This window comes from Haemaphysalis longicornis, unplaced genomic scaffold, assembly GCF_048455015.1.
Source record: "Haemaphysalis longicornis isolate Haplotype H1 unplaced genomic scaffold, Haemaphysalis longicornis Haplotype H1 scaffold_1, whole genome shotgun sequence".
Classification (NCBI taxonomy): Eukaryota; Metazoa; Arthropoda; class Arachnida; order Ixodida; family Ixodidae; genus Haemaphysalis; species Haemaphysalis longicornis.
The window spans coordinates 285,518,169-285,530,713 of record NW_027526203.1 but is presented as its reverse complement, the minus strand read 5'-3'; the positions used below and the strand labels follow the sequence as shown (position 1 = coordinate 285,530,713).

The following is a 12,545-nucleotide window of genomic DNA, read 5'->3' as shown; positions in this document are numbered from 1 at the left end:
AGTTAATACAGTAACAGCTCATTAATTCAAACTCGAAGGGGACCATACGCCGTTGCAGCGAAATAAGCTATTGCAGCAGCGTAGCGAGCGCTGCTCTGTTGTTTTTCCGTTTTGTTATGTTGCATCTTTAGTAAATTTGGTTTGTTTTGAATTTGCAACACATTGTAACCACTCTGGGCCGACGTCTTCTGCGAGGAGCGATGGAAATCGAGGAATCCCAGTTCGAAATAACCGTTCTGGACACCGCTGAGTTCGAATTATCGGGAGTTTTCCACCATTGAAATATACAGGGCTGAGCCGGGACCACGGCGTCATTTCGAATTACCCGCAAGTTCGAATTAATGAGCTTTTGCTGTATTAGAATGGAAACATCCACTTGTAGCAAATGGGGGAAAAAAACGACGCTTGTTATGTGCATTGACCCAATTATTGAAGGCTGTTTCCCGTTCAGTGTAAAACACTCTTAATCCTTTCAGTGTCAGTTTTTTTTTGTGCGGTGACACATTCCCAGTTTTTGTTTTTTTAAAGCGAAAGCTTTTTTAGTGGGACTGATGGCGTCCTGTCAGAAAACTAGGGAATTTCCCCACGGACCGGTTGGTCGGCTGAAAGGCTGGGATAAGATCTCTGGACACACGGCATGTGCGTGAAACCAGGATTCCATTGCGTCAAAACGGTTACTTTAATATCGTGACAAAGGAACGGTTCTAGATAAGACAATACACGCATCAATCATGAAGGAGGAGTACAATAGTAAGCCTTTATCTTAGAAACCACATATCGGTATACATTAGATTGTTCATAGATGTGTTTACTTATTGCTCAAAAAATCGTGGCGTGGGTTTGTTCTTCGTTTGCGATTTGGGTCTTTGGAGGTTCGGCGATTGATTGGACGCACTTTCCTTGGATTGGATGAAGCTTTCGCGCTTCTTTCAACTTCCTTTAGGAAGGGATGGTACGATATTTCCCTTTGTTCGAGCATTTTGTGCGAAACATACATGTATTTCAGTGGCACACAGCTGGATAAAGATTAAAAAACGTACTGGTACATTACTGATGCTGAGAAGGTTAAGGGAAGCTATGGTACATCGTTTTGTTTTAGCTCAAAGATCACACCTTTTGTAGCCGTTTCTACTTTTCTTCGAGTAGAAACGGTGCTGCATTTGTTTAGAAATAAGCAATTGGAGCTTGCATTTCTCTCGCATTTCTCCATAATTTTTTCTTTGTGCTATTGAACATGTCACGAAGTGCGTCGTCTTTTTTCCACAAGCCAGAAGAGTGCCGAGTGAGCTCCAAGCCAGTCTGTGCAGCGCTCCCACTGAAAAGAATGTGTAAAATGTACCTCAACTGGCCAGCTTGATCCCCTAGTCAATTAAACTTGTAGGTAATTTATTTATTTATTTATTTATTGATACTGTAACCCTCACTTGAGGGTCATTACAGGGAGGAATACAAACGAACAAACAAAAAAAAACAATACACAATGACAAAACAGACATTAGGTTTCGTGCTGCCGGTAGTACAATTCTAGCGAACACTCAAACGCTTTGACATTTGAACTAGTAACAGCGTACTCTGGAAGTCTATTCCACACTTCTATGCTATAAGGAAAAAAAGAATTCTTAAAGCCATCTAGACGCGCCCAGAAAGGCCTTAATGGGCGACTATGGTTCAACCGAGCTCCTCGTTTGGGTGCAGGTTGTATGTATGTGTCTTTATTTATTTTCATTTCGCCTCTTATAATTTGAAACAGGAGTTTTAACCTTTGCTTTTCGCGGCGCACTTGCAGGGGTTCTAGCGTACATGATTTTAACAGATTTGTGACGGATTCTTCTGAAGTGCACTGCTACCCTTTGAATTTTTTCTAGTTTATCTCTCAGTGACTGCTGATGAGGACGCCATACAGAAGACGCATGCTCGTTCGCACAGCAAGTCAAAATTTTGTGACTTTTGCTTGACGCTGCTCAAACCAAGGAAGTAGGCTTGTCCAGGACTGAAGAACGAACTCCTAGAAGTAAAACATTTTAGTTTGAGGTCCTTGTCACAAGTTTCTATAATGGCATTTATCCCCCCCTCCCCTCCACCCATCCCTTTATTCATGCACCACAGGCTCGAAAGCACTCGAGAACAGAAAAGGGGGCTGAGGTGCATTGCGTGGCGTACATTGCAACTTGCACTTACTGTGGGTCAGTGAAGCTGGGTTTTGGTTAGAGCTTCACGAGATTTGGGGAAGTACCACAAGCTTCGTGGATCTAAGAGATTCTCTTAGTGTTGTCTCAGAGTCATTAACCTGTAACCGCAGCAATTACATATCACACACTTACAATAGGAATACTTTAAAGCTGAACTTGATTTCTCACATAATTCCTGCCTAATTAGAATTAAACCTTAAAAAATCACTTGCCTTGTTTTGTGATCCTTGTGCTTTCCATCTATGTTCGAATTGGGATTTCATGTACCAAAACTACACTTTGGCCACAAGGTGCGCTGCGGTGCTTGGACCTAAAGCCTCTTCATCGTGACCAGGGTGAAAGCAGTATGGAGGGGCTTTACTTAGACCATCTGGTGCTACTCAGCGTGCTGAACTTGTGTACGAACCGTACGAACATATTTTTTTTTCCCCTCTTTCATTAGAAAAATGGCCACGGCAGCCAGGAGTTATGACCTCATGCTTAGTAGGTCGCAATGGCTTCGCCACTCAGCCACTCCGGCTGTTCACCCTTTTTGTACGCCATCCGATGCTAGCCTTTTTAAAAAACAATTGCACAGTTCGCATGACATACTTTAGTTGTACAAACTGAAAAAGTTCCTTGTTATTAACATTGCCCCACTTTTTTTTTCTATAGTTTCTGGATGCTCTGCTCTCCTTGTGTAACATTCCGTTTGGTCAGAGCATCCAAGGTAATTTATCACTAAAGCTACACCCCATGGGCCATGTACACTCCCAAGCCAAAGCTGTTCATCTCCAATTCAGGTGGTCATCATCGCACATTTCTTGTAGCCACACTGTTTTTATACCTTGAACTGTAATGTATTAAAATGCTCATAATGGAAAAAATTACGTTTAACTACTTTATGTGCTGTATTTGCACACTGTGTAACCAATGCTAAGAACACCCCTCTTTGCATTCCGCTGCCACTGCCCAGTTATACTTGCCCGGAGGAGTGACGTCCATAAGCAAGTCCTTCTTGCGTGGTGCATTAATGATGCAAACAGTACAAGCAGAAGAATGTGAAGCAGTAAAAATGCATTTATTCGAAAGCCAAGCACACTCTCCGACTAAATTTTTTTACCTAACAGCTTCACAAGCACAAGTATGTACAACTGCATGCAAACTTTTCCCAGCCTTGCGTATGTACATCATGTTTGTGTACTGTGTAAAACAAGAAAAATGTATTACAAGCCTGCTGCATTAGTTACTATAGTCTGAATATAACTGATAGGGCCTCAGCAACCACTGGTGAGATGCCAATGTATTGAAATGCATGCACCATGCATGGCACATACAAAAAGCACATTATGCAGGTGACCATGAATAAAAATGCCCGCGCTGCCAAGGAGGGAATTTCATGTAATGACTGCACTGTGACCTAACTTTTTTTTCTATGTGACAGTGCCCCACTTTACAAGTATGCACATGCCTGCACAACACGTCTGCCAATTAAGGCTAGGTTCGAAAAGAATTTGGGGGAGAACGCCCAGCAATCCACCCTGTTCACAGTCAACTCCTACAGTTCTCAAGGTACGACTAGATGGCTGTGATCATTTTGATGAAATCGCAGCTTTCCGCAACATTGGGGTGGCTCACTCCACAAGTCTCTGAAGCACTCTCTCGGGTTCCTGGGCCTGCTTCCCGTGAGAGATGAAGTGCAGTTCTGCTCGGTACGACGGGTAGTGGTCGAACACAACACGGAACTTGGGCCCCTTCTGCAAGCGATGACGCAGGCTTTCGGATTCAATAGCCATCTGGTACGCAGACTCCTTTGTCAGCTGCTCAAACTCCTGACGTGGCAGCTGTATCCGCATCAGGTCCACATTGTCCTCCTGGAGGGGTAAAAAAAAAAGGGCGATTTCGTTAGCCCATATCCATGAAATTCTTAGCTTTGTGCATGTACGCTGGACACTCTGCATAAAGAGGAACCTGTGGTTTTCCAGATAGACGTAACTATTACGGGTATTAATATAGCCCTTTTGTCATCCAAATACCTTGATGAGGAGGTCTAGATTGAAGTCAGGGTCAACTTGTGGCCACGACTGCTCCACGAGAGGACGATCCTAGGGGAAAAAGTTGAAGCAAAAGACAAAGAAGAAATTAGGCCTGCAATGAGAAGCGGAGTCACACCAAGTGGTGGACATAAAAATTCAAAAGGGCCTTCCCACAATCACACCGGAGGCATACAGCAATAGCTTTGGAACCCCTTTGTAGTCTCTTTCGAGGTGTAAAAAGCAAGCTTCGCCATCCTGCCTGGGTTTGCCACCCCGCATAGGTTCAACGCAGCCACACATTACCTCTTTCGATGGCCAATGTTGTGGTGCGGAACCCTGTGTCCGTACAGTGGCTTGGATGCCGCCAATGGTGAGTTTGGCCCTCCAGAAGCACGTGTCAAGGCTTCCCACTCATCTCCCTTCTGCCACCAAGAGAAACTTGCGAGACTACAGCCGTGGGAAATCCCCCTACCACCACCGAGCAACTACACCTGCACAGCACTGAAAAATAGCCGAACTCTCCCAGCAGATCGCCAAACTCTCCCAGTGGACCGTGCTCCATTTCCACCGTTGGCAGACGCTGCAAAATTCCGTCAACATGACTGCTGGCACTCACCAGCTGATAGTCCACATCTCTGAAGCGGGCAGCATCAGCGAACCCTGCCCACAGCTCCGAGGCAAAGTGGGGTGCCAGGGGTGCCAGCATAAGCAGGAGCGCAGCTAGCGCACGTTCAAACTCGCGACCAAACACCACTTCTCCACGGTTCTTGTACTGGATGACAAGAAGAGCACAGCACAGGGAGGGTGAGATCTCAGATTGTAAGACAGTCATGTGACTCAGTGCAACAAAACAAAGCACCACTACAAATTCCCTTCTAGAATGCTCCATAGGTCTTTAAAACCAATGCAGCAGTGTAGGGAAAGTGTTTGCAGGGCTCCAGGCATAATAAGTTAATCGGCCCAGAGATGACATTTCACCTTCCCCTGCCAGAAAGTACTGGTAATACCTTCACACTGATGCAAAAAAGGTCAAGATGCATTTAATTGGCTGAATATACACGGTCAATCCCCAGACGCTGGTGCAGCAGCAGTACAAAGTCGGTATGCACACAATATGGGTCCACGAATACAAAAAGTAAAAACTGAAAATAGTGCTATCATCAAAGCTTTATATATTAATTTAGTGTCATCGTGACTTTGCTAGGTTTTAAAGACACAGCAGCGCTGTGCAGTTCTTCCAGAATTCGTGCAGAGAACTCTCGGTGAGACATGTCTCCCCACATGGTTGTCAAACAGGCAGTGTACAGTCGAACACGGATATATAGAACTCTAAAGGGATCGTGAAATAGTTCTATATATCAATAATTCGAAATATAAAATATGCCGGTCTGAAAATTATCTGATAACTCTGCACATCACTGAGAGCATTCTGAAATTGGGACGAGTGGTAGCTTACCGATTTGTTCCTCACAGCACTAAAAATTCGACCCACAGCGCAACAACCACCACACTTTATTTAACATAAAAAAAGCTTGAGAGATTCGCTTGCATCTTCGTCCGCTTCTTTGGCATCAGTGATGTCCCTTACAGCCTGTACATCGTCATCAGCACTTACGAACTTGTGTGCCGTCGTGTCATTCGGAATGGCGTATAGGAATGCTGACAGCTCTCTAAATTCCCTCTCGAGGCACTCGGCGCCGTCATCTTTGGTATCTGAACACCTTTCGTCTGGAGCATGTAGCAACAAAGTCGCAACATGCTCAAATGTGAGCTTTGATGTGCAGTATCACGCTCAAAAATGCTGCGTGAAATTTTTAATAGGTACCTCTACAGCCAACATCTTTTCACCAGCCGGTACCAGTGAAATAATGTCTGCTTCCGTAGCTGAATCCAAATTTTTGCGTTTTTTTCATGACCACGGCTCCGAGACGCATGCCGTGGGCAAAACAAAAGCGCACTACGCCACATTGGTTCCCCTGCACAAGTCACCAGTGGTAAGCACGCAATATTGCCAGAAACCAAGCACTTCTGGTCAGTTTCCCTTCCTTCTTTATTGCCTTTCGCATCTAATCATTCCGCGCGTTCTCGTTGCCATGCAGCTGCCCCCCATGCTAGCGTGCAAACAGCAGGTGTTGAAGGCCACTGAATCGAGGCGACGCCACCTCCTCCTCACGGAGTGCAGCAGCGTCCATGAGAAGTCATCATCATCGCATCTACTCCGCCAGGAGAAGCGCACTTGCAGGGGCACTTGTGGCGCATCGTTCGGTATATCGAATGTGCCCATGATCGGTAGTTCGATTCACGCGAACAACAGCTCTATACATTTGCAATGGATTTTCAAGGGGATGTTCAGACTGTTCGATATAGACAATAAATAATTCGATGTATCCTTGTTCGATATATCCTTGTTCGACTGTAGTTCTAGTAGAACCATTTGTAACGAGGAGGCCCTACAACAACTTAACACCGCAAGGTTCTTCCAGAACTTGGATAACCTCCGAAAGCTTACTCAAAAGGTTAACCCTTTGTGGCCCGTTGTTGGGCCCTGCCCGATAATGCAATACGGCCGTAGCGGTCCGCTGTCAGGCCATGCCCGACTCGGGTGTTCGAGGTTAAATTTTTCTGTCTTTCTCACTGCGATGCCCCCGCATTCTTTGTATACATGATGCGCCATCTCTTGAGAGATAAGTGAACTTTGTTGAAGTTTTTTTTTTGCACTAGAATGCACCACAATATTGAGCACGAGCCTTCTCGATTCCAAAACATTTTCACGTGCTCGCTGCTTGCCGAGAAGCAAGGCCGCTTTCTTATCGCGTGCGTTTTACGGTGGTGCACTTAGCGAAAGCGACGATGACTTCAGAGAGGAAGAGAATTGCGTGCCTCCATCAGTTAGTGATGACAGTGATTTGACAGAAGTGAATGACGAAGACCATGACGGCGGTGGAGACAGCACCGGGTGAATCATTACTCTGTGAGCTATGCATTTTGTCGAAAGACAATGAGTATGTGGCGAAAGATTTTTTCGTGGGATCTAGAGGTATCCATTGTCAATAGTTTTATTTGGAGGTGCACACAGCAGCAAGATCATGCGGAGAAAGCGCAGCGAAACCTGCAGTACCGCCACAACCTCATTCAACAGCCGGTGGGTGATCTAAGGCCTCGAGCCAAAAAGCGGGGCCCGCCTGCACGTACGGAGTGCAAGGAAAGGCTAGATGGGACGAGCCATCTTATCTACAAGCTCCCAGGCCGACGCAGTAAGGACTGTGCTGTTTGTAGCGGTAGAAAAACAAAAGGAGGCAGGAGGGAAATTAATTGTCAGCAAAACCTGCAATGACAACCCAGACCTGTACCCAGGAGAATGGTTTGAGCGGTTTCACGCACTGCTGAAAAATCGGTAAAGGAGTTGCAAGCAGAATGCAAGAGAAAAAATAAACATCCTGTGAGTTTTTCTTGCACAGTTTGAGTTTTTCTTTGCGGCGACAGAAACTGCCAAATGGTTGTGGACCTAAACGGCCAGAAAGTGGGTAAAAGTTCCAGAATGCAAAGGGCTAAGACATGGTAATGAGAAGACTAATGCCTCTGCTAAACATTTAATTGGCAGTTAAACACTTACCTAAAAGTGTGCCAAACAGATAGCCAATGCGCTACTCGATAGACGATTGGTTTGAAGGCCTTCAGAAGGTTTTGAAATGACTGTGCAGCACAGGTATAAAGCAACTTGCCTATAAAGTGATTTGCTTAGGATTTTTAAGTTTTTATTCAAACCAAAACAAATGATAACCACAAACCTATATTGAAAAACTGACACTGCACCTCTATTAATTAACGCTAAATTTAAAGCAATGCTCAAAATGGAACACTTACCCGCAAATGCTTGGTAAATATCTGAAGATCTTTGATGACTAAGTTAAGTTGCCGTGTGACATTGTATTTGAAGGTCACCTGGGTAAGAACAGTGCACAAGGCATTTAGCACTTCTCTGACCATAAAAATAGCCATCCCGCATTAAAACAGTTCCACACAGAGTTGCCGAGCAATAACAAAGTCATCAGCTTATGGTTTCAGCACATTACAGCTATTTCCAGTGTTGGTGAGAAGAGGGAGCGAAAACATCCTGCCGTAAACCCATGTGAACAACCTTCAGCCTAAACGGACGTAAGAGCCTGGATTCTGCACCACGCATTGGCTTTAAAGTGCCTCATCATTTGGTGCAAAACATGGAAACATTTTTGCACAGAGAGAGAAACAGTGAGAGAAAGGGAAGTGATTACATTTTTCACGTGTTCATTCCTGCCCTGGTAGTAGTAGGCCTCCCGGTCTGCGAATTCTGGCATTGACTGCGCTGCTTCCAAGGGCCGACCAACACTATTCCGGAAATCGTGCACAGTCAGCCAGAGCCGCTCCTGCCAGCTGACGATGCCACGAAATGCTGCAGTAAGGTACTGTCATGCTCAAACAGGAAGCAGTGCTCTCACGCTGTTAAAAACTAACTATACTACTAGTACACTTTACCACTGTAAACCACACGCCTTGAATAACTTGGAGTGGAGAGGTAAACTCCTCTGACTGCCACCTGCATAATGCGCAGGCTTAAACACAGAAATTTCCTTATTCAGAGATGCCCTGTTCGCATTTGAAACCATACAATGCTTTGAACTAACTTACCGCTTTCAGGAATACACGACTTGAGCTCGGACAGAATTTGTCAAAAGTAGCCTAGTGCTAGGTACAGTTCTCTTCACTGTGGATTTCACCATTTCATTCAATAAAAGGCCAGCTTGCAGCGCATATGTTTTGTCTTTGTTTCCAAGCAGAAACAAATTTTTACAAAACAATATAGCTTGTAGGAGTTTGTTTTTGTAATTAAAGGGGCCATGCAAACAAAACACAAGTTTGGTTTATTCGAAAGATTGCCTCATTCGAATCATACTGACACCACTTTTAATGCACACTTCGCTCAAATAAGTTATATAGTTAGGAAAAAAGGGAATGGTCATGTGACCCACCAGCTCACTAACCGCAACAGAACCTATGATGTCATATGCCCAGCTGTGCGAAAACACAGCTGGGCATATGACATGCTTTTGACATGGGCATATGACAAGGGCATATGACATGACATGCATATGACATGGGCATATGACATGCTTTCGTTTGCTGTTGCCGACTGAGGCCGGCAAAAGCAAACGAAAATTAGGCAGGGCTTATAGCTTGCTGAAGGAGCTATTTTCGCTTAAATGCAATGCATATTCATCTTACAGTAGTAAGAATGGTGGGCTAAACATTGATAGTGACAAAAATACACATAAACATAGAATTACCGATGCACACTGCTGTTGGTACTGGGTGCACTATGCTTTTTTTAGCTGCACAGCAGCCCACCGCTTTGGAGTTGTCTCACACGACACTGGACCATTTGGCGTAAGCGACGTTGTCTTACATGACCCTGTTTGTCGAGCATACCCCATGTTTCACGGAACGATTACTTTCCACGGTAACAAAGACAAGCCAGGAGCAAATACGGTCAAAAACAAAGCAATGGCGGACAACGGCCTGCGGCTGACTGTGGTAGCACCATCTGGGAGGACTGACGGTAAGCAAGGCCGCAGAGCCTAATTACGCACTGGAAGTTCGTTTGAATACCCGCCCTCATGACATCATGGCAGATGTCACGAAAACACAAGATTTGGTGGGAGAATAAAATTTTTAACGTAAACTGATTAATTTCTCTGTAAATACAGCATTGTTTGTTGCCGGACAAGCACTGGGGCACTATAAAACACGAAATCTTTTGAAAACAAACTTGTATTTTGTCTGCATGGCCCCTTTAAGTTGGACAGAAACAGAGAGTACATCATTAAAAAGGCTTTACATAACGCATGGCAAAATATGCACAGACAACAGGTAAATTAAAGAAAAAAGTGAGAAATTGTAAAGAAAAGGAGTCAGCTTCATGTCCCACCAGTCAGACCCACGTGACATCAAGCACATCCAGTGAAGTGCAGTGTACATGCCTGCCTGAATGCAAACAAATTGATAAAACATGCTGCTGAGCCATAACTAGCTTCCTTTAAAATATGATTGATTTGATTGTAGGATGAAATGCGCTGACGCAACGCAGGCAGTAAGGCGCGCCGTAGTGGAGGGCTCCGGATTAATTTTCACCACTTGGGGATTTTTAACGTGTGCCGAAATCTCGTACACACGGGCGTTTTTGCTTTTCGCCTTCATCAGAAAAGCAGCCACCGTGGCCTGGAATCGAACCCGCGTCCTGATGCTCAGCAGCACAACGCTCTAGCCACTGAGCCACCGCGTCGAGTATCATTTAAAAGAACACTTCTGCACCATTAGTGACATCGGAGAAATGAGAGGGGGAGTAGTTCACACACCCCTTTTCATCTCGGATTCGTGGTATTTGGGACTCAACTTTTTTTAAACTGATTGAGGAAGCTAACTTAATATTCCTTTTGCTTACCAAAATATAAAAATGTGCAATTTCCTCTACTGTCTGCTTAAATTTAATATTTGCCTAGTACGCACTTGGTAGCACTCCCCTTGACTGTCCTTAGTATGCATTGCCCCTCCACTCTTCACATATCGAGCAAATGCCCTTCTGTAGACTGCAAGACTTCATACACGCTTGCCACAAAATTAATTCCTTCACACAATCCTTTGAAGGGTAACAGTAAAAAAAATTGGCCACCCATCTGCTCTTCTGCACAACACGTTGCGAAAGCGCCCACAAAGCTAACAAGGCAACATCTTAAAGGCACACCAAACAAAATTTGTTGATTGCTTAGCAGTGGTTGTATTGTGTAGTTCTACTCAAGGAATCATTTATTTGGCCATTTACTGGGAGTATAGAGCCTCAGTTTATTTTTTAAGTGTACAAGATGAAAAACTGCCAGTCTTCAATGGCAACCACCTCACAAATTACTCACTGACATCAACACTGGTCTGCAACATGGTTTGATGCTATTTCAGGCTTCAAATCCTTGAACCTCTCCTTTTCAAGCCTTTTATCGATGCATTTTTGTTCACATACAGCTTATACAGATCAAAACTGCTTCTGTCCTGCCAACTTACAAGGGAGGTGCCAGGTCTGACGTTCACAAGTTTATTAATAAAATAGTGCAAGGATAACAGAAACCTTGAACATAAATTTTTTGTCAAAAGATACACGTAAAATGGGCGAAAAAACTTTAGAACACAGTCTATACTTCCTAGACTTAAACCTGACAAAGCAAGCAGAATATGTTTACAATTCTCTTCACCATTCCTTTAACACCAGTAAAGCTGTGAACGGTGCAAGAAAGGAATGAAATTGATCAAAGGCATTTACATATTAAGCAGCCACTGCGGTATTCTGTTTCTCCTACTGGGCCCTGCAGATAAGTGGTCTGTGAGCGCTGAAGTATAAGATAATGCCTCCGCTTTCTTCCTGACCCACCCTCGCCATCTTGCACTTTCCTGTTTCAGCCTATCTCGCATTGCAAACTTGCAACGAAGAGATGGGCTTGGTTTGAGGCAGTCTTGCAATGGGGCTCTGTGTCTGCATGCGCTGGATCCAGATGCTGGCACTTCACTCATCAGGCTAACCAGAGGAAAGCTCGTCGCCTATAATACCTCAACAAATACATGTAATTTCTTGTACAATGCCTCCTAGTAACCGAGTGGAAGACAGACACCGCAAGGCTACATAAAAAAAAAATTGGGGTGGAGGGGAGAGGAGGAGGAGGGAGATGAGGAGAGACTGCAATGCATTAGCACAACAAGAAATCACAAAAATGGAGTCAGAGAACAAACTTACCAGGACTAGGCCACTTGTAGCGTGACGTAGGAGAGTAAGCACAGAGAATGAACAGGCGAGTTGTGTCTATGCCATGTTCGGAGACTACATCCTGTATTGGAGAAAAAAAGAAAAAATAAAACCAGATCACACGGGTGATTATCATCAGGAGAGACTCACATTTTGCAGAGCTTTGTTGTCTCTGACCAACGGAAGCACTTTTTAAGTTTAACAGGTCTACTCCTAATGTTTAGGAGTAAGCACTTCTAGAAGGCTGAAGCCTAGCTTTCTAAGGGTGGGCAAGCTTTTTCTCATAGAACTGGGACAATAAAGTGACTGGACACGCCGGACATTGTCTTCCAGTATGAAGCAGGTAAGAAAAACATGCACAGTGTGCTTCAATAAGGGACAAGACAGTGATATAGGCATACCTGAAAAATCATCTTGTTAGCCCAACAACTATTACTGCTTTAGACTAAGCTTTTCGCACTAATGCAGAAAAAACTTTCTTACTCAGAAGATGAAAGTGCATTTAAGGGGGAGCATGGCTCT

The 12,545-nt window shown here is 44.4% G+C and overlaps 1 protein-coding gene across 1 annotated transcript in view; it reads right to left on the bottom strand.

Annotated features, from left to right (window-relative positions):
* Window positions 1-3,230: 3,230 nt before the first annotated feature.
* The window catches only part of Leurs-m (Leucyl-tRNA synthetase, mitochondrial), a 43,288-nt gene continuing 33,973 nt past the window's right edge, over window positions 3,231-12,545 (bottom strand). The window contains exons 15-20 of the mRNA XM_077679210.1: window positions 12,015-12,105; window positions 8,476-8,633; window positions 8,069-8,146; window positions 4,821-4,976; window positions 4,205-4,273; window positions 3,231-4,042 (exon numbers count right to left, since the gene is read on the bottom strand). Of these exons, the coding sequence (XP_077535336.1) occupies window positions 3,803-4,042; window positions 4,205-4,273; window positions 4,821-4,976; window positions 8,069-8,146; window positions 8,476-8,633; window positions 12,015-12,105 (792 nt within the window). The 3' untranslated portion in view covers window positions 3,231-3,802. The remainder of the gene's footprint in view (window positions 4,043-4,204; window positions 4,274-4,820; window positions 4,977-8,068; window positions 8,147-8,475; window positions 8,634-12,014; window positions 12,106-12,545) is intronic.